The sequence below is a fragment of the Opisthocomus hoazin genome, chromosome 5 (genome assembly GCF_030867145.1).
Source record: "Opisthocomus hoazin isolate bOpiHoa1 chromosome 5, bOpiHoa1.hap1, whole genome shotgun sequence".
In the NCBI taxonomy this organism is placed as follows: domain Eukaryota; kingdom Metazoa; phylum Chordata; class Aves; order Opisthocomiformes; family Opisthocomidae; genus Opisthocomus; species Opisthocomus hoazin.
The window spans coordinates 54,309,751-54,333,779 of NC_134418.1; the positions used below are offsets into that span (position 1 = coordinate 54,309,751).

At 40.1% G+C, this 24,029-nt stretch overlaps 1 protein-coding gene across 8 annotated transcripts; it reads left to right on the forward strand.

Annotated features, from left to right (window-relative positions):
- The first annotated feature begins 1,783 nt into the window (after nucleotides 1-1,783).
- Nucleotides 1,784-22,926, forward strand: YTHDC1 (YTH N6-methyladenosine RNA binding protein C1). Of its 8 annotated transcripts, none has more exons than XM_075421292.1 (18): nucleotides 1,784-1,894; nucleotides 3,522-3,635; nucleotides 5,849-5,950; nucleotides 6,567-6,895; nucleotides 7,028-7,382; nucleotides 8,667-8,756; nucleotides 9,260-9,313; nucleotides 9,913-10,007; nucleotides 11,922-12,030; nucleotides 12,131-12,248; nucleotides 13,328-13,412; nucleotides 15,291-15,457; nucleotides 17,971-18,053; nucleotides 19,503-19,539; nucleotides 19,628-19,667; nucleotides 19,772-19,834; nucleotides 20,980-21,114; nucleotides 21,821-22,925. In XM_075421292.1, the coding sequence occupies exons 1-18, from the start codon at nucleotides 1,867-1,869 to the stop codon at nucleotides 22,043-22,045; spliced, it is 2,229 nt and encodes a 742-aa protein (XP_075277407.1). In that variant the 5' UTR covers nucleotides 1,784-1,866; the 3' UTR covers nucleotides 22,046-22,925. The 8 variants fall into 8 exon arrangements, with proteins under 8 accessions (XP_075277407.1, XP_075277406.1, XP_075277408.1 ...); XM_075421291.1 differs by having other exon boundaries at nucleotides 3,501-3,635; nucleotides 21,821-22,924; XM_075421296.1 differs by having other exon boundaries at nucleotides 1,823-1,904; nucleotides 21,821-22,926.
- Nucleotides 22,927-24,029: the final 1,103 nt, after the last annotated feature.

Consider the following 24,029-nt stretch of genomic DNA (forward strand, 5'->3'; position numbering starts at 1 on the left):
GCAAATATTGCTTATAAACAATGCATACTAAATAAACTTGTGTGCATGCCAGTCACTGAAAGGTGACTCCACAAACAGTTGTAGCACTACCGAAATAACCTTTAATCAGATCAAGAAGCCAATACAAAGCTGAAAACAGGTATCTTTATCTCTTTCTGTAAGCTTCACAATCACCTAATCATTTTTGCTTCTTCACATAATTCCAACTTCTATCATCTCTCTGCAGAAATATTTCAGTTATTCAGGGGGTGCTTTTATCCTGTCTTCAGGCTTTGCTTTCATAATTTTGATGCGAGATGGACAATAGTGCCTTTTACACTCCAGCCTTCATCACAGGAAAGGTGCTTCCTCAAGCTAACCAAAAGCTGTTGTGCTGACCAGACTGACATGACTGTTTTTTCTAACCTGCCCACTCTCCAGCACAGGCAAACACACTGAGTATGGTGAGTGAAGCATCCTGGAACTGCATTGTTCTGAAAGGAGGAATTTGAAGCATTGAGTTGAGTGGCTGCACCCATCAGGCTACTCTAGCCAGTATCTGCAGCCTTAAAACAACAATTATCGTTTAGTTTACAACAATAATCACCTTGCTATGCATCTACTCCGGTTAAAACAAACAAACAAACAAACAAAAAAACCTCAAACAAACCAAAAACCCAAAAAACAGAGCTTCTGTAACAGTAATGTGCCAGGATTTAAACTACAATAGTGGACAAAACAAGCTCTCACCTGATAATTGCAAATTACACAGTCCTTATAAACTACTGAAGGCCACTCAGGGGGCCAAGCCCTCTTCACCACCCGCCTGAAAGGGTAACTAAGATGAAGTGGAAAGTTTTCACCCAGTTTATGATAGCAAAGAAAGCATAGTGGGTGTCAGGAGGATGGGGCCAAACTCTTTTCAGTAGTGCCCAGCGACAGGACAAGGGGCAATGGCCACAAACTGAAGCACAGGAAGTTCCGTCTGAAAAGGAGGAAGAACTTCTTCACTCTGAGGGTGATGGAGCACTGGAACAGGCTGCCCAGGGAGGTTGTGGAGTCTCCTTCTCTGGAGATATTCAAGACCTGCCTGGACAAGGTCCTGTGCAGCCTGCTGTAGGTGACGCTGCTTCAGCAGGAGGGTTGGACTAGATGACCCACAGAGGTCCCTTCCAACCCCTACCATTCTGTGATTCTGTGATACCCTAACCCCAAATTTCTTAAAAAAAGTAATTCAGATTGGTAAAGCACACATTTCAACTGGTACATTACATAACAAGCTGAAGAGCACCAGCAGCAAGAAAGAAAAATTTTGCTTGAGGAAAAAAACCCCCAAACATAGCATGCAAAGGAAAGCCAGGCAACAGCAAGACCTAACACTGGGGAAGGCCATGTTTCCTTTGCCCCACTCAACACCCACAGCAAACGCTACACCACCACACACAGCTGTCACACCCACGCAGGACCCGCGAGGGATGAGGGCTTCCCCTCCCACTCCCTCACTGTGAGGGCAGAAAACTCCTTCCTTCCCTACAGTTCTTCCTGCAGCAGGGAAAACAGCTCAGGGCCGCACCCTCACACCACCCCACCACGCAGTAACACCAAACGGCAACCGCCCACACCGACAAAAATGGCAGACGGGCGGGCTCGCCCAGGAGCACGCATGCGCACGAGCACGACGCGGGGGACGATTTTCCGCGCGCACCCTTGCCACGCCCCCCACGCCGCCGCGCATGCGCTGCCCCTGCTCTCGGCGCCCTTCCGCCCTCGGCTCCCTGTGACGCGTGGAGCGTACACAGGGCGGTGCATTCTGGGAAGAGGGAATCGTTACGTGCCGGAAGAGGTAGCCTCCATCTTAGGCGCTCGACGCGTTGCGGCGGCGGCGGGATGGCGGCTGATAGCCGGGAGGAAAAAGGTACCCGGCGGTAAGGGTGGGGGCGATGGCTAGGCGCCTGGGAGGGAGGATGGCTCGGGCGGGGGGGCTCCCCCGGACGAGCCACCCCTCCTCCCTGGGGCCGGCTTGGTTGCTGGTGCGGGGCCTTCACTCTAGGAGACGTCCGTGAGGAGAGCGGAGGGGCGACGCGGCCGGGAGGCACTGATCGAGGACCGTTTCCGCAGTCTTTAGACGTGGTGTGTGGGGAAGCGCTCCCGGTTGTGCGCTGGGGTGCTGGAGGGGCCTGGGCCATCGTGCCGTAATGCGGTGCTGCGGCGGCAGTGGGCTTGGGGCAAGGTGACTGGAGCAGCGGGTAGGGGAAGAAGTTCGAGGGCCATAAGTTTACCATTATTGGCAACGGGTTACTGCTCGTTATCTTCTCGTAGAAAGCATTTATTTTTCTTTATTTCTGCTTGGGTGCCTAGCCCTAGTTTTTGCAGGATTTTCTGCCGAGGGACGTAGTCGCTTTAGCAAGCAGACGTTGACGTTGGGGTATTAATTTGGTGGGTTTTTTGCTCGGCTTTTTGCAGTCAGTTGTGCTTTCCGGGCACTGTCGGTGAATAAATTTGACTTAAAGGAATTGAATGTTTCCAGGGTAGTGTATGTTCTTAACCCTCCTAACTGTCTGCCACTGTATGTGGAAGCTGAAGTGATCCGCATGTTGTCTGTGAGGTCATATGAGTCAGTCCGGACAAAATAGTCCATTTAAGAAGTAAAAACAAAGTTTAAGTGTAGAAGGTTGCTGTTTGGTGGTTAGTGCAGATAATAGCAGCGTTGGAAAAAAGTAAGGAATCACTGTGATGTTGTGGTTTGGTTTACATTGTTTTAGATTTCTATGGAATACGCTTCATGTAAAGTTTTTTTGTAGGGTAGATGTCCATAAAATTTTTTTTTTTTTGTCAGAGTGGTGAAAGTTTGCTGTCTCATATTTATTGTGTAATTAGATTGTATAGGAAGTTCCCATTAGATTTTGTTAGAACTGATAATTAAAATTATTTCTGGTGCTTGATTCTTAATGGTGTTACTCTTAAGACTGATGGGATAGGATACAGTCAGGTTGTGTTTAAACAGATGTGAGCTGCCACCGTGGATGAGCGATGAAATCGAAATATTTACTTTGTCATCTGTAAATTTCTGCTTATACAATCGTTTATCCAGATAGGCTTGAGTTTTTTTATTCTTTGGAGTTTTTGTTCTTTTTTTTTAATCACTGACAGTGGTCAAGTCATAATTAGCAGACAAAGAGTATTTCTGTGTTTCGTATTTTAATTTGCTTTTAATTTTCTGCCCTATGAAAGGGATGTTTCTGACTGAATAGCAGCTGTTAATGCACATTTGTTTGTAACTGAACTTATTTGTACTGTAAATACAATGTTATTTTTATGCTGCTTTTGGAAGAGAAATGCTGTTTCGCTGCTTAAAAGAAGTGAATATAAATCTTGCATACTCTTTTAGTTTGAAATTGTCTGCTCTTATCTCCTCTGTTTGCCAAATCAGATTTTTGCTTGGACCCTTCCTTGAATAGATCTAACGCTTGTGGCCAGCAGAGGAAAAATGGCCTCCTCAGGTTACTTTCCTGCTGTTTCAGGTGTGTTAAATTTGTTCATAGAAGGATCCAACACACCTCAGAGTCAGCAAAAGATGAGTTGCAGGAGAGCCCAGTTGGGAGTGTCTGTAATGAAAAGGACTCATTTGGACCTTCCCCCTTCAGCATTGATGAACTGTAAGAAATCTGTCCTCTACCATTTTTCTGTTTCTTTTTTTGTGCTTTTCCTGATGCTTGTATTGATCTGTCTGAGATAATTTAACTCATCAGGTTGAACACTAACAGTGACAGTTCAGTCAGGGGAATCATCTTGTGGGATTCAGTTGAGCAGTATACCCCATGCAAGGGAGAGACAGGAACTGTGTGTTCATATTGCCCTTTTTGTGTCACTAGGCTGCTAAATATATCTTGAAATGTGTTTTTAAATAAATTGGATAGATGTATGTATAGAAGAGGGTGGGGGGAACTCATCCTGCTCCTGTCTTTTGCATAGTTGTTTAAGGTTCCAAATATAAATCAGGCCCACCTAGCCCAGAAGGGATTTACTGGAAAGTATGTATCAGACTAGCTTATTCCGTTAAATTTTCCCTGTCTTCTCTTTTATTTCTGAACCAGCTGATATGTGAGTCTTTTAACATGTCTGAATGCTACTCCAGTAGCTAGGTTAAGCATGCTGTTGCCTGACCAAAAGGGAAAAAAAGCTAAGGTTCAATATCTGTGATCTGAGATGAATGCACCTCTTTTTCATTAGTCTCCAGTAAAAAAATATTGTGCTCTGAACTTGCCACTCTTCAGTGGGAAAGCAGAATGCAAGCCAGGAAATTGCAGCCCGTGTTTAGCAATTGCACAGCGATGAATCTGACTCTCATATATCTCATCAGTAACAGCAAGAATACTTGCTGTGGATGTATAGATATCTACAAACATAAAGAGCTGTTCCCACAAGAATTCTGATGCAGCTTCATGTTAATTTGAATGCCTTCTAACTGTAAACTTCCAGGGAAAGACTTCATCCACCTCTCTCAGCACCGCTTCTTTTGCATCAGCTACAGCAATTGTGCAGTTCAGGGACCACTTCTGCATTCCCCTACCACAGAAAATGTGGAGAAATGCCAGCAGGAAAGCTAGCACACATGCTGGCTTCAGATTCAGTAGTATATAGTAGAGCTGCAATTACAATGCTAACTTTTTTTCTGGTGTGGATTGTGTCTTTTTTTAATGTCAAGCTGTAAAACTTCACTTGTGGCACAGCTTAAGATTTTGAGATAGACAAGTTGCCAAACTCTGGAGGACTTCATTTGCTGTCTTACTCCAGTTTCATCCAGTACAGGAGTCCTTACCTGCTGCCTTGTAACATTGTACAATGCATCTTCTATAGATACTGTCAACTAGCTGTATCCTTGGAGTTTGCTTTACTCTCCTTTTCCAGAATAGAGAAAATAGAATCAGTCATAGTAATATAAAGTGGAAAGAGCTAAGAATTTTGGAGTTTAGGAGAACAAATATGAGATTCCAAAATTAATACCTTTTCTGTTATTTTTCCCTTTCCATGCTTCCGCTTAGTTCACTGTTATATTTAAAGTGCTTGGAACATAGTTCTGCTGTCCTAAAGCTGGTGAATCCTTCATCTACCAAAATCAGCATATCCCTTTTGGTTTCAGGCAAAGTGAAGCTGAGTCAGAAACATGGACAAATTTTAAAAGTTCTGTGACCAAATGTGGTCATTTATACCTCTTCTAGCATGAATTTTCTTAAACTTTTGCCCTTTTGATCCGGGTGAATTAGTTGTAGCTTTTTTTTTTTTTCTAGAGCAGCTCAGAACTAATTATGCAACAAATAAGTACTGCTTTCCTCTGCTTCAGTGGGGTGACCTAGCTTGTTGTTAACTTGCCCTGTTTTGTTTTTTTGTACTTGTAGGTGAACCACAAAATTCACCCTCCTAACACAACAACAACAACAAAAATAGTGGGGCAGGAGGGGAGGTAATTTAGGGTGCACGTTCTTCAGGATTTTAAGGAGAGAGGTCCCCCATCTTTGCTTATGGCACTCAGACTATTTTCCAGTCTCGTTTTTTTTTTTTTGTGGAGACTTTTTTGTTAAGCTTTCATTTGTAGGTCAGCTTTCCTACAAAGCTTGTGTGACATGGGGAGCCAACTTGGACCTTATTCAGAGGCCTGAATGCATCCTGTGACGTATTTTAATTCTTTTATTGGCTTAACTTGATCCATCCAACTAAAACTGTGGAAATAAATGAAGAAGGCTTTAATTTTTGCCTTGTGGCCGACCTGTAATGTTAAAGGAAATTTTTTGGATTGTAAATACTAGTTCTATTGTAGTTTATGTATCCAGACTTTTAATAGGGTTTTTTTTAACATTTTTTTTTTCCCCAGATGGTGAACTGAACGTTCTAGATGACATTTTGACTGATGCTCCTGACCAAGATGATGAGTTGTATAACCCCGACAGTGAGCAAGATAAAAGTGAGAAAAAGGGTAGGTGACTTTAGTAGTGGATATACTGCAGGAACGTAAATGATAAAAACCGTCTTTCTTATTAGGTCTAATGTCTTTGAAGTAGTGGCTCTTATAACCTGATTCACAGAGTGAAAGAGTCTAAAAGTCTTTATTTCATGGACATCTGCTTTTTCACCTGACTTTCCAAGCAAACGGTTAACTAGATGTCCTGTTGTCTCAAAAGCCGTTGCTGATTCTGGCTTGTTATGAGTTCATTTTCTGTTAGAAAATGACTGTCCTTTCTGGTGAAGTGATATGGAAGTGGTGCAAGGGGGTCCCAAAGTCTGGTTCCAGCTCAGTTCTTTCTTGATTTGGCTTTAGGCCAATCCCATAAGCATTTAATTTAGCATTCCCATATGTAAAATTTAGAAAACACGTATCAAAGCCTAAAGGATTGCTCTTTTAGAGTAAAATACGTGGTTTAGAACATGAGCTGTTCCTAACAAGCAGTTTTGAGTGTTGTTGCAAAGCCTACAATTAGAAGATGCTCGCTATGACTGCAACGGGAATTACCCAAAGTGGAGAAAGTAGGTGCCTCTGCACAGTTTTTTGATATACAAAATGGCATTGAACTTCGTATCTCTTTCTCTTTAAGGATCGAAAAGGAAAGCTGACAGGATGGAAAATGCTGAAAGTAAGAGACAAAAACCTTCTGTGCATTCATCAAGGCAGATGATGCCAAAGCCTCCTACTTCTTCAGTTAGCAATAACAAGAGAATAGTGAGTACAAAAGGAAAGCCAGTATCAGAATACAAGAATGAGGAGTATCAGAGGTCCGATAGAAGCAAGCGCCCAGATGGTGATCGAAAGACACGCATATCGGGCAGTTCCAGGGAACCTTATAAAGGACAACCAGAAAAAACTTGCATGAGGAGGAGGGATATTGACAGAAGGGCGAAGTCTTCTACACCAGATGGTTCAGAGGTATTAAATATTCTTGCTGCCTTATAAATAAAGCAATTATAGGAGACTTCTATAAGGCACATTCTCTTAGGACTGTGTGTGCATCTTGACAGTGTTACTTGACTGCTGATTCACTTTTTCTTTAAACATCAGAGAATCAGGCATGATGTGGATAGAAGACCAAGCAGGTCCAGCCATTCTTCTAAAGAAGAGGTGAACTCTGAGGAGTATTGTTCAGATCATGAGACTGGCAGTAGTGGTTCTTCTGAACAAGGCAATACGGAGAATGAGGAGGAAGGAATGGAAGAAGAGGAAGATGATGAAGTGGAGGAGGACGAAGAGGTAGAAGAAGATGGGGAGGAGGATGAAGAAGAATATGAACATGATGAGAGAGATCAGAAGGAAGGAAATGACTATGACACACGAAGTGAAGCCAGCGATTCTGATTCTGAATCCGCTTCTTTCACAGATGGATCAGTCAGATCTGCGTCTGGTTCAGATGCATCAGGTAGGTAACATCTGGTATGCTAATCTTGCCATTGAAAGTTTGGCTGCTTTTAAAAATAACCACTTCCTGACTATGTCAAGAATAAGCCTTAGTAGCACAAGTCAGTAAGATGTTAAGTATGAAATAACGCAGGCAAGGGAAAAATGTACTGGAAAGTGGTAATTCCTACAACAAATGTTGTATATATCAGGATTACCATGCTGAGGATTCGTAGTGTTCTTGATTGCTTTGGCCTTACTGTTCAATGCTTTGAAACATTGGAATTGATGTTTTCTTAAGGATCTAATGTCTTAGTTTCCTATAAAATTCATTTTAATTTGGTGTTGAGCTGTTCTGTATTCATACAGGTAAGTGACCATGTACACTGGTGTAGTAAAAGTACCATCTCCCCAGCGAAGGGTAGATGCATCTTAAATAGTGTCTGGCTTCAGCAAAGGAAATCTAAACCGAAGTTGACAGGAGTAGCAGTTAGGGCAAACTTAGAGGAATGTTTTAAGCAGAAAATAGGAACAAATGCTTCACAGTTGTATATTATAACTGGTTTTAACTTACAGATGTGAAGTGTTAATGATGTAAATACTTTTGGTTTTGGTTGGGTTTTTTTGTTTTTTTTAGGTTTTTTTGGTGTGTTGGTTTTTTTTTTTAAGAAAGTGGTTTGCAATCCTGTTAAGATTCCTCTTGTGTATCTTCCTTGTCTGAAGTCGCCATAGGTGGTCATCCTGCTTAACATAATGCCTTTTTTGGCTCAGCTCTGCTGTTTGGAATTAAAGAACAGAAAGGTGTAACCTAAAGACAAGTGAAGCTGTAATAACTGTTCTAAAAAGCTATATAGTATAACGTAACACTTAAGAGTGGAAATAATTGCCTGTGTGCCACAGTGTTTTGTTTTCATACCTCTTGCCATTTTGCTGAGCTCTGAGCGAATGAGCCGATATCACTATCGCAGCACAGTTTGTGCTCGGTGTTGCAAATTTGGCTGAAGGCTTGGAGAGAAGAGCTAAACCACCCTTACTAAAACACCTAGGAGATAAATTCTGTTTCTAAACTTTGCACAGAATTAGTAGATTTGTGGCATTTGTCTTCCTTCTGTGGATGAAAAGCTTAAGTAACTAGCATTTGCTTCTTTTGTGCGTGATAGTTTGGGAGCAACAGCCACAATTTTCACGTGCAAGCCAAATGCTAACTTCACTGTTACAGATGTAATTTTACTGTCTCAATACTTTTCATCTCAATTTTGCCTGCCACTTGATTTTTAAAATACTGCTTTTATGGGATTTTTTTTAGATGAGAAAAAGAAGGAAAGGAAGAGAGCTAGAGGTATCTCTCCAATTGTTTTTGACAGAAGTGGAAGTTCTGCATCAGAATCATATGCAGGTATTCTTTCCTTTTATTGCTTGTCATCCTGACTTGCATAAAATCTTAATGTGTAATCTAAAATAAATATAACTGGCTGTATAGAGATTTATGGGGTATGTAGCTTTGTATAATTTGGTATTGACTTCTGGCATGTTATGTGTGGATACCTTTGAGGGGAAGTAGGCTTTCTTGTTACCTTAATGCTATTCTGTTGCTTAAGTGGAATTTTCACTTTTTTTTTCTTTTTTTAAACTTGGAAGATGATGATTCAGTGACTAGTTTTCTGAGTAGGAAATTGTTCAAATACTGTTTTAAAAAACCAAACCAAACAACCCAAAAACAAAACCAAAAAAACCAAAACAAAACACTCGTGCACATTGAATAGTATTTTTTGTGTGTGTGGGTGCGCGCCCGAAAGCGTAATTTGTCATGAATGAAAATTGTATGTGACAAGGCTGTAGAAATTGTATATTATCTCTATTAAGGCTCAATCTGAACAAATGTACTTTGGCTAAACACAGGTTCAGAAAAGAAGCATGAGAAATTATCATCTTCCGTTCGTGCTGTCCAAAAAGGTATCATTTAAATTTGAATTTTTAATGCATGCCCCATAGCAAGCCATTGTCTCCGTTCATTAATTTACCTGTAAGTAGTAATGTTCCGATATAAATCAGTTTAAGTGCGTGATTGTTCTGAGCATAACAAGTGAATCCTGAGCTACTTTTGCATGTGTTCAGAGTGGTATGCAAAAACTTCGGTCGCTTTGCTCCTTACAGAGGTGACAAAGCAAAAAATAAAGTGCTTACATCTGAAAAGGGGAACATTTCAGCATTCTCTATTGGATGAGTCGTGCTGATACAAATGTTACCCAGTATTTATCCAAAGATTCTTAAGCAAGGAAAAAAGTCCTGTATATCGGAACATCACTGAATCATGCTGATTTTATTTTTTCTTTACCTGAATATGTAAGTTTTAGTTTTGATTTGGTTTCCCCTGGCATTTTGTGCTCTACAGCTTAGACTTGAAGTTTCAAATTGGGTGGTTGACTGTAATAATACATAGGTAGGAACTGGGTGGGATCCAGTGTGTTTTGAAGGAAGTGAACAACTGTCTACACTCAAAGAAACTTTTTTGACAACAACAGTTTAGCTTATTTGACGCTTTGTTTTTTCAGACCAAACAAGTAAACTTAAATACATTCTTCAAGATGCAAGATTCTTTCTCATCAAGAGTAATAATCATGAAAATGTATCACTTGCTAAAGCAAAGGTATGTTGAATTTTCTTCAAAATGATCTATTTCCAAATGCACCCACCTTACTATAGAAAAGCACATAGATAGATGCATTCTTTTCTCCCTCACTCTGATCTTGATAGAGGCAAGGATAAAAGTTCCTGCTCCTTGATTCTTCCAAGGGTAGCTATTGTGCTTCCACTAAACCTAGAAAAGTTTCTAGACCATCAGTCATTTATCTTGATAAGAGTAGAGTTAAAAAGGAGCCTCGAGGTCTGTTTGATAGCATCCTAAGCCAACCTCTATTGGGAATACTGCAATGGTATTTTCTCCCTTTCATCAGCACCTGCGTTCATATTGTTGTACGGTAAGGAGGTTCAGGAGGTTGTTTTGGCTTTCATCTAATGCTGTAAAAGTAATTTATTTTTTTTTTCAGTTGATTCAGAGATCTGAAGCCTTACTGCAGAAATGTATGCCTGGCAATGCTGGTGTAAGGGAGTTCATTGGGAGGGATCCCAGTCCGCTGGACTTCAGCTGCTGAGGAGTGGCACTAGGCCACTCTGGTGGCTTTGTATTTGCACGTGTTATTTGAAACAGCTTGTAGAGAAAATAGCTGATTTTCTGTTGCACAATATACACAGAGTAGGTGATTCTATTAATGAAGATTTTCTAAAATAGGATAGCATTAAAATGGTTAAATGAATCTTAAAATTCCTGGGCAGGTTTGGCTCCCCTCCCCCAGCTTTGGATCTGTGCAGTGAATGACATTCTGACTGGTGTTTGCTTTAGCTCGTTGCAGGATTGTATCCTTTCTGTGCTTCATGTGCACGTGGGGCTGCAACAGTGTGCTTGTTCCTAAAGCTCTTGGAGTAGATGCTTTGCCTCTCAGTGTATAGGCATCAGTGCTTTGCCACTGCATTTTTGTGAAACTGGCTTTTGTGGTGCCAATGCAGCAAGTTTTTCTAGTTCACAGCAGGGCTTCACAAACAGCAAAAGCAGTATACAGCTGACTGAAAGTAAAAAAAAAAAACAAAACCACAAATACATCTCTGGTGACTCTTAATGAATTGTCAGTCAGGCAAGCAACTAATCTGGGCACAGAGTAGGACATGAGAACATACCTTCAATAAAAAAGGAAGGGGAAGAGCGTTTTCTTTGGTAGATACTAGAGAATAGTCTGAAATTTGAAGATATTAAACCAGCATAAGCCTCTCCTCTGTCTGCCCAGTGAATGGTTTTGGGAGCTGATCTTGCTGAAAAGTAATAGAGCAAACTGGTATTCTATAGCTCAGCTCAGTTGGTACCCTAAAACAGATTGGGTTTTATTGTGCATGGCTACACAGGGGCTGATGAAAAGGAAAAGTTAGCAATTAGTAGGTGGGTATATGGGAGGCTAACCAAACTGTTTTGAGTTGTGTTCCCAATTTAAAATGTTGGCCTGGTGTCTTTCATGTTTCTGCCCTTTCGCTAAAAGAGTTTTAAAGTGTGCAAGAAGTCCTTAACAAATCTCTCATACTGAGAAGGTTACTGAAGTCTGCCTGCCCACCCTTCAGAATATGTGCTGCTGGGTTTCCATAATCTGTGTGTATTATATAATATATGAACTCCCAAAGTCACTTAAAACGTACATTAAAAATACTAAAGGCAAAGGTTTTCACATACCTGTCCATCATTATAATTACAAATGAAACCTTATAGATGGTCTAAATGCATCTGCAGTGTTCAAAAAAAGATTAAAAATCCAGTGTTTTCAAAGTCTTATCATGGGGCAGGTTGAAAATATTTTCTGAAGGAGCTGAATTTAGAATACCTTTATCTTCCCATTGTGTTCTATCCCAGAACACTAGTTTGGTCTTATTTTCCTTATCTGCACTATATACTTCTGTTGGCTAAATCACTTGAGATGAACTTTCCTATTTTGGTGATGTGGTGGGGGTTATTTTGTTTTAGGGAGTATGGTCAACACTTCCAGTGAATGAAAAGAAGCTGAATGCTGCATTTAGATCAGCGAGGAGTGTTATTTTGATATTTTCTGTAAGAGAGAGTGGCAAATTCCAAGGTAAGGGAAAGTGAGCTATCACAAAGGTAAGCAAAAGTGACTTTTATGTGCAACCGCTTTTCTGTTGTGTCTTTGTTACAATTCATGTGAAATCCTTCAGGATTTGCAAGGCTGTCTTCAGAGTCCCATCATGGAGGATCACCTATACACTGGGTACTGCCTGCAGGAATGAATGCAAAAATGTTGGGAGGTGTCTTTAAAATTGACTGGATTTGCAGGTAAACATTTTTTAATTTATGTTGCTGTTTAGTAACAAGGCATTATACTATCTTTTCTGGGTGTTACTCACTTGACTGCCAACAGCATCCTCTTGAAAACTTGATTCAACCGGAGATATGTCTTCCACTCACCCCACATCGATGCCTCCACGTTAGTGGGCTTGGGACTCAGGTCTGTACCTGACATGCACTGTAGAAAATAGATTTCTTTTTTTTTATAATGTAGACAATTAATTAATTCAGAGATTTTTAACACTTGATTGTGTTCTGTCACTGATCTCTTGTGCTGAAACCAGAAAACTGTATTCTGAAGTGTTTGAGTAAAAACAGCTGCTCACTTGAATAGACAGCTGTGGATAAAATGGAGAAAAATCCTCTAGGGACAGATCTATCTTCATCTGATGTCTTGGTATCTGAACCAAGAAAATGCTGCTGCTTTAAAATAACATATGAAATAGTGCAGAGATTTTGCATAATCTGTAGGTTGTGAGCAGTATGTTCATTGATTTGACTGGACATGTCTTACAGAAATGGTTTTAAATCTCTCTTAAATTAAGAGCTATGTCAGTCCTGTGAGGTACATTGCATGGTTGTACATGCACTTCAGGTTACCAGAAACACTAAGTACAGGGAAGATGAGACTTCGAGTTACAGAAAAATCTAGGTTGGAAAGGTCCTCTGGAAGTTGCTGATTTCCACCTCCAGCTTCGTAGTTAGGTTGGATGCTCAGGGATTTATTTCAGTAGGTACCATGAGCTACCACCTCATGTAGAGACTTGTCCACGTATTCGGATGGTGAGATAATAAGCAAGCGTGATCTTGATATTGTACAAAAAGAAAAAAAAAAATCTTTAGTAAGATAGGCTGTCCATAGTGTGGACTATGCTAATTAATATTGGAATAAGTCATAGTGAAATCTTTAGTTGCTAATACTTAATACATGCCAGTACGTTCATTCAGAGACCTGACAGTGCAAAGGATAACAGGATTATTTTGTATGTAATGTCCTGCTGTATGAATTTTTAATTTTTTATGAAAAATGGAGGCAAAACTGTAAATGATGCCACTTGCATATTTAGGCGTGAGTTGCCGTTCACAAAGTCTGCACACCTGACCAATCCTTGGAACGAACATAAGCCAGTAAAGATTGGACGTGATGGACAGGTTTGTTACTTTTTTTTTTTCTTAGTAAACCACATCTTCTAGTGCTTGCTTTCAGCTTTGTATTTACAGAATATTTAGAATCTTTTTAGCTCAGTTGTTACTTGCAGTAGAGTACTGGAACAAGGGCACTTTCCTTGTTTCTAATGTTGTTGCAGAAGAAGGAAACGGAAAACAATATGGTGCCAGTTCTGTTGTCATCTTTGTGATAACCAGTATTTGATTCTTCAAAACTATGTGATAGTTTGGATTTGAATTGTAACGTGCTTTGCATTGTGTGGTGTGCAAATCTATATAGTATCGGTTTTTAAGAACAAGTTCTGGTGTTTCCAGCTGTGTTCTGCATTGCATTTTATTATATACTGTATTGCTTAAGGCATAGACTCTACAATTATAAAATACATGTTCAGTAAATTTTCAGTGGGGTGGCTCTTTGTCTTGTCAGGCATACCAGAGTGCAGGTACGTTTCATCAAGTAACCCAGCCTTGACTAAAATAATGGGTTCTGCTTTCTTAAGGCAAGATGGGAGTTGCATAATCCCATACTGTATGAAAATGTAGACTCTGTGTGTTATTTTGCACATAAACATGTTCACTTCGTTGGGTAGCACAAGTAAAACAGTGTTTTCAGTCTTGTTTTGCATTTAGTGTGACCTTAAAAAAAAAAATTATTTCAGTTAACTTTGTTTCTGTTAAATGGTCAAGGAAATAAATATTTTAACGTTTTGTCCATTTCACTGTAGAGTTGCAGTCTGGACTTGGGTTTCATATTTTTTCATAGAATTGCTGTACTGTTAGGTACTGGACAAGCATTGTCTGATGCTTGCTCACCCTGCTTTTTGACTTGGGTAATTTCCTGCAGTGGTTGTTGTTTATGTCTTTACATTTTGTCTAACCCTGAATGGATCTCTCTTCTGGGGATGTGTACACTGGACTGATTGAATTTACCACGTCCTTTGGGAAGGCATTCCGCAGGCCTGCTAATCACCAGGTTGAAGAAGCGCTGTTTTGAATGGTTTTGCACCTGGCTCCTACTAGCTTCATTTGATGGCCCTGAGTTCTTGTACTGGAAGAGGGAGTCAACAAGTTGATCTCTGTCCCCGTCTCCTTCAAACAATTTGTGGTGTCGAATGCTCCAGTTATATCTGTCTTGTCCCCCATACCCCACATATTCCTCTTTTATTCTAGGCTAGAGAGACCCAACCTGCTCAGTCATTGCATGTAGGAATTGTTGCACTCATTCGGTAAATCTTAGTGCCCTGCTTTGAAGCTTTTCCATTTCTACTGTCCCCCTATTTTTTTGAAATGAAGGGGTCAGAACTGCACCCAGTATTTAAGGTGTGGGTGGAACATGGACTTCCAGTGTGGTATAATGACTTTCTGTGTTCCTTTCCTAATACTCCTGAACACACAATTTGCTTGTTTTGACTCCTGTCAGGCACTAAGCTGGTATTTTCATGGACCTGTCTGTCATACACTGAAGAGCTCCCTCTGGAGTGGTAGTAGTCAACTTCATCAGGCCATGGCTTTATGTGTGAAGCTGGGATGGATTTTTTTCCTACGTGTGTCACTTTTCTCTCTGTAATAGGTGATCATTTTCTTTGTGATGAAAAACAGTCCTCTGATTTTGTAGCAAAACAGTGATGTGGCCAGTATGTCTCATGGGAAGATATGGTTGCCCCAAGTGTTGGACTATTTTATGAAAATTCTAAGTAGTGCCTAAAGAGCGAAAGGTAATGTAAGTGAATTTTGCTCTGTCTCTAGTGATACTGAAATCTCTTCAAAGTGTCTTTTTTTTTTTTTTTTATGTTGTCAGTGTATTTGGGGAGAGTTTCATTTCTTCAGTTTATAAACCACTACTGAACTTCTAACTAATTCTAGGAAATTGAGCCGGAATGTGGAACCCAACTTTGTCTTCTCTTCCCTCCTGATGAAAGTATTGACTTGTATCAAGTCATTCATAAAATGAGGCACAAGAGAAGAATGCACTCACAACCCCGATCAAGAGGACGCCCGTCCCGTCGAGACCCCGTTCGGGACGTGGGAAGGTTAGAAACGTTCTTTGGACTGATAATAGGCGCATGTGTCAGAATAACGTGATGGAGGAATATGATTCGTCAAAGCTTTCCCTGCGATAAAGAAGAGAGAAAATCCTCAAATCAAGCTGCATGGACAAGTTTGTGGCTTCATTGAGGATTTCACATGGTTCCCCGGTCTGTCATTTTTCAAGAGGAAAATGGGGATCTTTGCTTTTGCAGAAAAAAAGCTCTTAAAGTGCTGTCTAGTTTAGACTAGATCATTTATTGAGATACAGCAACGTGTAATGCTAGCTGTAGGTAAGCTTGGCTTGATTATGAGCAGGCTAGATAGAGAAGGAAATATTTATATGCCAAAAATGTGTTAATATCTTGTAAAAGCCTTTTCTTTCAGGTGTGTCTCTGGATAAGCCTTATCAAATATGGGACTTTTATAAGGATCACTTAGAATTTTGCAGAAGATGCCGCCTCATTTTGAGGATAAAATATTTAAGTTATTTTGATATTCAAGAGGAGCATTATTGGGACTGTTTCAAATTGTGTCACCGTGATGTGTTAACCCCATTGCCAAATATTCTCTAACATGTAACCACTGAATTCACACATCTTGCTGAGCTTCTGAAAACAGTAGGTTCTTTCCAAAAGGGATCACGTGGCCCTTGGAGACCCGGCAACAAACCAAAAAGAATGGCTGTTGCTGTGTCTGTATATACAACCTTTCCAGATGCTGGCAGTACCTGTGGACTTAAAGTATTTTTAGAGGATCGACATGGTTATTGAGCACTGCTATATGAACTTAACATCATTTTCCAGAAAAAAAGGGGGTGTAACTTGTTACAGAATTGGAGAAGTCTTTGCAAAGAACTGATATTAGCCGTTCTGCCAAACACCTTTTCCCCGTGTAGCCACTTTGCATACAGACTGATGTATGGTTTGGGCTGAAACCTTTGGTTAAGTTTCCTTTTTGTGGAAACGTCCTGTGGTAGGTACAGATACCCAACAAGAGTCCCCATTTCCTTGAGCTTAAAAAAAGGACACTGTAACGAGTAGGTAGGAGGAAACCTGGCAGCGCCCCCCTATTTTTGGCTTTAAAGGACTGAACACCAAGATGGCTTTTGAAGTTAAGCCAAGAGGTTTCCAGTGCAATAAAGTATATGCAAGTGAAGGTTTTGCAATGGACTGCAAACTATACATATAACACCACCACACCTTCTCAAGCTTGCCAGGGCCTCCATTTATGTATGTGGCTTACAGCTTAAAGTCAGTAGTTGGACTACTATATGAACTGTTTCTATCATATTTTATACCGGTCGTAAATGCACTCTCAAAACTACAAGAAAGCGGTATGTTTATTCTTTACACCAGCTTTTATTTCCTTGATCTGATTTTGCTGTAGATACAACTGCTTTGGTTTTGGGGCAGTAAAGAATCTGCTTTCATTTTGAAAAGCTTAGTAGCTGGGTATGGTGGGATTTAAAGACTGTAGTTGGGAAGGGGGTGGAGAAATGAGTCTTTATAAAACTAAAAGGTACATGAGCTTGTTACTCAGGGAGCAAGTTGCACAGTAATTAAGCAATTTAAGAAGGTGTTAATTTCTTGTCATAAGGAATTATATTGCTGGGGTGGGGGGCAAGGGAATGGATTTGTAGCTGCTTTGTGTTTAGAAACACTGATATGCTAGCATTGGAGTCTCCCATTAATGTTTATGTACCTTGATGGAACAAGATTAACGTCCAGTTTTCAGTTCTTTATGAAATGTAACAGCAACTGGGATGTAACTGTTTATAATCAAACTTCCTTCCTGAGAGGAAAGTTCTTAAAGATAACATCTCTTCCATCAAAGAGCTGTTTGTAGAGAAAGGAGACACAGTTATTTTAATTATTAGGAAGCTTAAGTATTCTTAAACTTCCTGTAAAAGGCACCGATGCATTGCTAGTAAATTGCTTCAAACAGATATTGTTAGAAATGATATAATTGACCTACCCAGTTAGAAAAGCTACAGTGAAAGAAGCAATTTCACAAAGCGTTAATAAGTTTTAATTATAAATGTTTCTGAAATAGACCTTTTATAGAAATCTTTATAGCTAGCAAATATAGCAATGTCCATGCCTTGTGACTGTAATGATATATTTTGCTGTCTGTTTTCACTGTATTTAGTTCTGTGTATTCTTTTGTTATCCGATAGGTTGTTTCAAAATGTAATGTGGAAAGTGTAATGTTAAAGCTTAAGTCTGAGTTTGTGTTAGACAAATTTGTTGCCCTTTGGTACAAAGGTATAGTTGGGTTCAGTTCCTTCCTTAAGTACCAAAGCTGTAGCCAGAAAGTAACAGTAGAGGGTATTTAATCAGACTGTTTCTCATGATTATTTGAGTTCAAATTTAAAGCTGTAGAACATTTTGAAGCAGATGGAATTCAGAATGGTTAAATTAAGATTCTGGGAAGCTCAGGCTATTCCTGTGAGATATTCTGCTGTGACGAATGCTCCAAGCAACCTTGTTTAATCTCTGATATCTAATTTGTGTAGGCGTCGGCCGGAAGATTATGATATTCATAACAGCAGAAAGAAACCAAGGATTGACTATCCCCCTGAGTTTCACCAAAGACCAGGTTAATATCTTGCTGTCAAGATTTGTGTGCACCAATTCACAAGTGTTTTCTCTTTTAGCATATCCTCATTTAATTCAAAAGTAAAATACTGATATGACTGGGATATAAAAATAGGACTTGTCCCAAGTGCTGCCTGCTGATTTAACCCACCTCTTGCAGAAGTCAGTGACACTGTCTCACTGGTTTGAGAGAGAGTGAGCTCAGTTAATCTAGGCTGAGTGCTTTTAAGAGCCTCAGAATTGTGTATATTGCTGTGAATGATCCTCTCAAGTGCTTTGTTAATACAGGTAGTTGAAGTGCCTGGCAGGCACAAGAGTTGGTTTCACCTACTTGTCAGTGCATTAGTTGTCAAATTAAAATGTTTGTCAGAAATACCCAACTGGGTAAGCAGCCTGTGCTTAGAGATGGCAGTAGACATTCAGTTATGTTTTCACAGAGAATTTTTTTACAAACGTGACATGAGGAAGGGAGGGGGAAGTTTTGCTGCATTTTACCAGAAGGTCTGATGATGAGTTTGAGAAAGGAATTTTGGTGTTCTCCAGAAAGAAGTGTTTGCAGTGGTAATGCAGCAATAACACTGGTAATATTGCAGATTTTTTTTTTATTCAGGAAGCAGTTATTAAGGAATTGTCACTTTTAATCTACCCGATCTTGCTTCGCTGCTATTAGGAATACGTATTCCATTGTTTCAGTAGCAGATTTCTAAACCTTTCTTTAGAACCTGCCTTTATCTGTCCAGCTTGACTGCAAAACCTGTGTTCTTTGATGCAAAAACAGTGTTGCTGCTGCTTAGCTTTCCAGGACTATTATTTAGAGTACAGAACTTTTTCTTTTTTTTTTTTTTCTTTTGATAATTAAGCTCAGAAGCATTATTTATTAGCATAAGCATGCCTGGTGGTTTGCACTGTTTTCCTGAGCTCTTTGAAGTTTATTTCCTGGGATTTACTGAAGCTGTAACAATTCTTTATGCTGTGGCGCTTTTCCAGATGTTCAAGTTGTTTTTCGTTATCTGTGCGTAAGGAAATCAACCTTGAGAGCTGCCCAGATGAGCACATTCTACTGAATACACAGTTAATAAGCAGTAACAGCCATGTGCTGACTGCCAAGGGGGACAGTACCCTGCAAACTTGTGGGCATTCCCAATTCGTTTGACTAAAATTCAGGTCTTTATTTGCACGGATACCCCCTTACATATTTGTTTGTACTGTGTGCAAATTCCTATGGGAATGAGTTCCTATCATTTTTTTGTTACTACATTATACTATTTTTCTGTACCATCTGCCAGAAGTTGTAAGTTTTTTGAGAGTTATTTTGAAAGCAGAGGTAATGGCAGGTAGACACAACTTCATAGCTGGCACAAAAAGAAAGGACAATTTCTAATGAGTAGATTTTTTAAGACTGCTATCATAAGATGGTAAATTGAATTAATACTGCTTGATGTTCGAACAGGGTATATAAAGGATCCCAGATATCCTGAAGTAGACAGGTAAGGTGTGTTCATGTTATTTTATGCCCTGGTAACTTGTGTGTATGGATAAATTGGATTTAGTTCTACAAATTTTTATTCCCAACAGACGATTTTCAGGAGTTCGACGAGATGTATTTTTAAATGGGGTAAGTTAGTGCATGCAGACTTTTGGGGAACTTTTTATATTCAGCTTTCAGCGCTTCCAAAGAACACTCATTGCAAATGTTAATATCACTGTCTTTCATTTTAGTCCTACAATGATTACGTGAGGGAATTCCACAACATGGGACCACCACCACCATGGCAAGGAATGGTTTGTGTCGTGTTGAATTCACGTTTTCTCTGTCGAATATGGCTTTTTTTTATTGCCCTCTAGAGGAGCCTAGTGTATTCAATGTGCATTCAGTTCTTCCCTTTTCATAAAATACACCTTTGCTGTAACAAAATTTTTTGGGGGAAGAAATTATTTATATCAGGTACTTACTTAGCTCTCAGCAATAGCCCAGTATTCTAATAAGCAGTACGGCAGTAGGAATCTGGCTTGGTTTGAACCTACAAGAAACTGAAAGCTCTGAGGAAATAGCAGAACCCTCCTTCAGCCTACACAAGAGGGTGTCATGAAATTCTGTATTCCACTAAATGTTCATAGTAATTGGCTTTCTCTCAAACAGCAAATACATCAAAGAGGTGGATTTGCTGCAGAGGCTCATGGAATGGGCTGGCATGCTCTAACGTTGCGCAGTGGTTTGCTTTTGGCTATGGCAGTGAAGCATGCAGGAAAGTAGCAGTACTACACACCATAATCAAAAGAAGTCTTGCTGTATTGCAGCCTCTGTGGAAATGTGCTTTTTTGCCAGTCAGATGAGTGTATCTATGAGTAAACGTATCTACAACTACATGCATGGAAATAACTGATAGTTCACTTGTACAGCTGGTTTTGCCATCGTGTCTGGAGGAACAGTCATTATAACTAGTTATTTTGGTTATATTTAGTAATTCTGGCCCCGAGGGTTCAGATTTTGCATAAACGTAATGAGTCTTTTGGCTCTTGTGTATATTGTGAATGAGCAAAAGGCAGCACCAGGTGTAGAGATGCTACTGTAGCCTCTCATTTTTCTCAGCTGAAATACAGCTCTGGTTTGTCATAACTGAAGGAAGTGAGCAAAGTTGTCAGACTGGGAGGAGGAAAATACTTTGTTTCAAACACAGCTAAGCCTCCAGAAACTCCCCTTTTTGTTTTCTCCCACTCTTCCCCATTCTGCATGCTGTCCAAGTAGACATGCTAAAATCCAGCACTTCCATCTACTTCATTTGTGACAACAATGCAAGTACCAATGCATTGGTAATATGGGAAAGACAGACCTTGCTGAATGAAGAAATGGAAGAGAACAGCTAAGAGCCATGTGTGCATTCCTTTGTTTTGAAACACTCAACAAACTTCATGTAACTTTCTTGTAGCCACCGTATCCAGGTATGGAGCAGCCACCACACCACCCTTACTATCAGCACCATGCACCTCCACCTCAAGCTCACCCTCCATACTCAGGACATCATCCTGTACCGCATGAAGCAAGATACAGAGACAAACGAGTAGTAAGTGTCCACAGAGACAGAGTGGGACACAAGTCTGCAGGCCAGAGTAGGAACGGGAGGAATCTGGGGTACAGATGTAGCCTAACCTGAGATTTGTTGACTTTGAAAAACTGTGTTTTTAAGACTGTATTAGTTTTCTTTGGAAAGATCAATTATTTAGATTTGCTGCAGTCTTCCAGCATCTTTGAAAAGCCTCTTTCTCCCAGGTGATGTAGAAGTGCAAAATTCTAACAACATAAGCTGAGGTGTGTGCTTAAAATGGCTTCCAGCTGAACTTTTCATGCTGAAGCCCAGTTTGAAGAAGGACATGTCTGTAACATTCCTTGCACTCATGCACAACAAATCACATAATCAGCAGAAAAGTTTGTGTTTTATAACTTTTTACAGGCACATCAAAAAAACAGGGCAGATTGTTTAATAATTTCTGTTAGCTGGCTTTGAAGGCTGCTTAGCTTTCAGATCTCTTGCTGGTATCTGGCATTTGTTTGAACCCCAGCTTCTGCACAGTGGAAGCACAGACATGGTGCTGCCCTGAAGATGAAAGAAGAAACTTGTGCTTACGGATGCTGGACATAATTTTTTTCCTTTTTTTTTTTTTTTTTAAATACTGGGCTTTCCCAAGAGTTATTGCCAACCCTATGGATAAGGGAAGGGAGGGGATTTTGGTCTGGGAAAGAAAATAAGCAGAGCTGTCCTTTCATCACAGCATGACTACGACATGAGAGTAGACGACTTTCTTCGCCGCACGCAAGCAGTTGTCAGCGGTCGGAGAAGCAGGCCTCGGGAGAGGGACCGAGAGCGGGAACGGGACCGTCCTAGAGATAATAGAAGAGACAGAGAACGTGATAGAGGCCGTGATCGGGAAAGAGAGAGAGAGAGGATTTGTGACCGGGACAGAGACAGAGGTGAAAGGGGTAGATACCGAAGATAATCTATCTGGAACCAATGCTCACTTGAAACAAAAAAGGCTTGTATTTTTTTGTGTGTTTACAAGTAGTACGTTTTATTTTCAGCTGTCTACTTAAAGTTCGTTGTGTAGAAGGATTTATAATGACCCTCTCTATTCCAAGCATGCAGTGAACTATGAACTGGAAAAACTCAAATCGGCCAAAAATAAAATGCGCAAAGCTAACACTCAACTTGGTGTCTGTATTGAAGCAGAATGGGAAACAGCTAAGAATGTAGATACTAATTAATTCTCAGTAAGTGTTCATCTACTTAGTGACTTCATTCTGGGTTTTGGAATACTGATGGATAACTGCCTTTTTTTTTTTTTGCTTTGATGTTTTCTTCCTGTAGTTTCACATGGTTCAGTGAGAGAATGCTGCTATCAAGTATGCAAATATTGAAGTATGATTTTTTTTTTTCACTGTATGGCAGTGTTGTAGCAGCCCTTTTTTTCCTCTTTTTTTTTTTCCCCCCCTTCCTCCCTGTTTTTTAACCCTATCTGTAAAGTCAAGTGTTTTTTCTGTCTTCAGTAATTAAAGCAATATTAAGAAGACACTATTGATACATAATTTTTAACCTTTTTTAAAAATCTTCCCATGTTAAGCAACATTTTTGGTCAATTCTCTTGTCTAGTCTCCTTCCAAAATGTACACATTGCTTGGAATGTTCACAACCTGCGTGTGTGGAACCAGAAAATATTGCTGTATCTACGTTGCTGCCATTTTTTTTTTATAAAAATAAATTGTTAATTATTGAAATGATTAAAACTCCAGATCGGGTTTCTTGGTCTTCTAAGCTTGCCAGCTTTGATAGATTCTGGCAGTTCTAGGAAAGTATATGTGTTCAAAAATAGTTTAAATGTTCTTGTGATAGGTGAAATTGATCCAAACCATGAATTTAGGAGAAGGACTGCTGAAATAAAAGGTAATTGCTTGTCTGTTTCCACAGTGAAGTATTCAACTTGTGGCCCTTGCAGTTCATCAGTGTTATTAAGGCCTTAGAAGTTCAACTTAATCAAATGATCTTAGAGCTATTGACAGGCTGTCCTCAGCCATAATCATACCTATCTCCCAGGAGTGTGTTAGTGCTGCAAGATCCAGACTCTCCCCCTGTCATCTTTGTAGTGATTACTGCATCACTTGCTATTTTTCTTAAACAGGAAATATTTAAATGCCAATGGTAAAACGGGGGGGGGAAGTAAAACTTGAAGTGGCAGTTGTCAGTTTCTCCAGCAATTTCCTAGTTCTCAAGACTTGTATGAGTAGCACTGCGTCCTTGGACATCTCCATAACCTTTCTTCAGTGTCTTCCCATGTAGCAAAGCCAGATTGTAGCATGTGCTTTAAGTATCTCCAACTCCACAGGGCTGAGTGCCGTAGCTGTTTTTATAAACTGCAGTGTAGGTTTGGCCACGGTGTGGCAGTTGTGGAAACTTGATGTTTAGATCTGACAATAATCTGAGCTCTGTATATTTTAGTCTACACAGCTGTAGTAAACATCTGCATGAGCTAAGCAAAAAGTTTGACCTCCAACGTGCAAGTGTGTTGGGATTTTTTAAACACTGCAAGAAGCTGAACATAGTTTATGTTCCTCAGAACAGTTTACTGTGTGCTGAAAGGTGTGCCCATCAGCAGTAGGATTAGATCAGTGTATCAGATTCAGTACACGTGCTGTGTCTAATTGGAGAAATGCATCACAGACCACCTTCATTCTTTCATGTCTCTGTGCTGTATATGGCGATCCTAGAAAGAAGAGGGGGGTTTTGGTTGGTTTTCTTCTTTACCTTTTAAAATCCATACTCGATAAGCCAGATTTCTCTGAGTAAGTTACAGAAAAGAAGCACCTCTATAAAGTGGCTGCAGAGCACTTTCTCTGTCCAACTTTTCCCAGCTACCCTGTTTCCCATGTCCTTCGTTACCTCTACCTGACCAGTGTCTGTGCGGTGTGCTAGGAGGCTTGCTGGCCTTC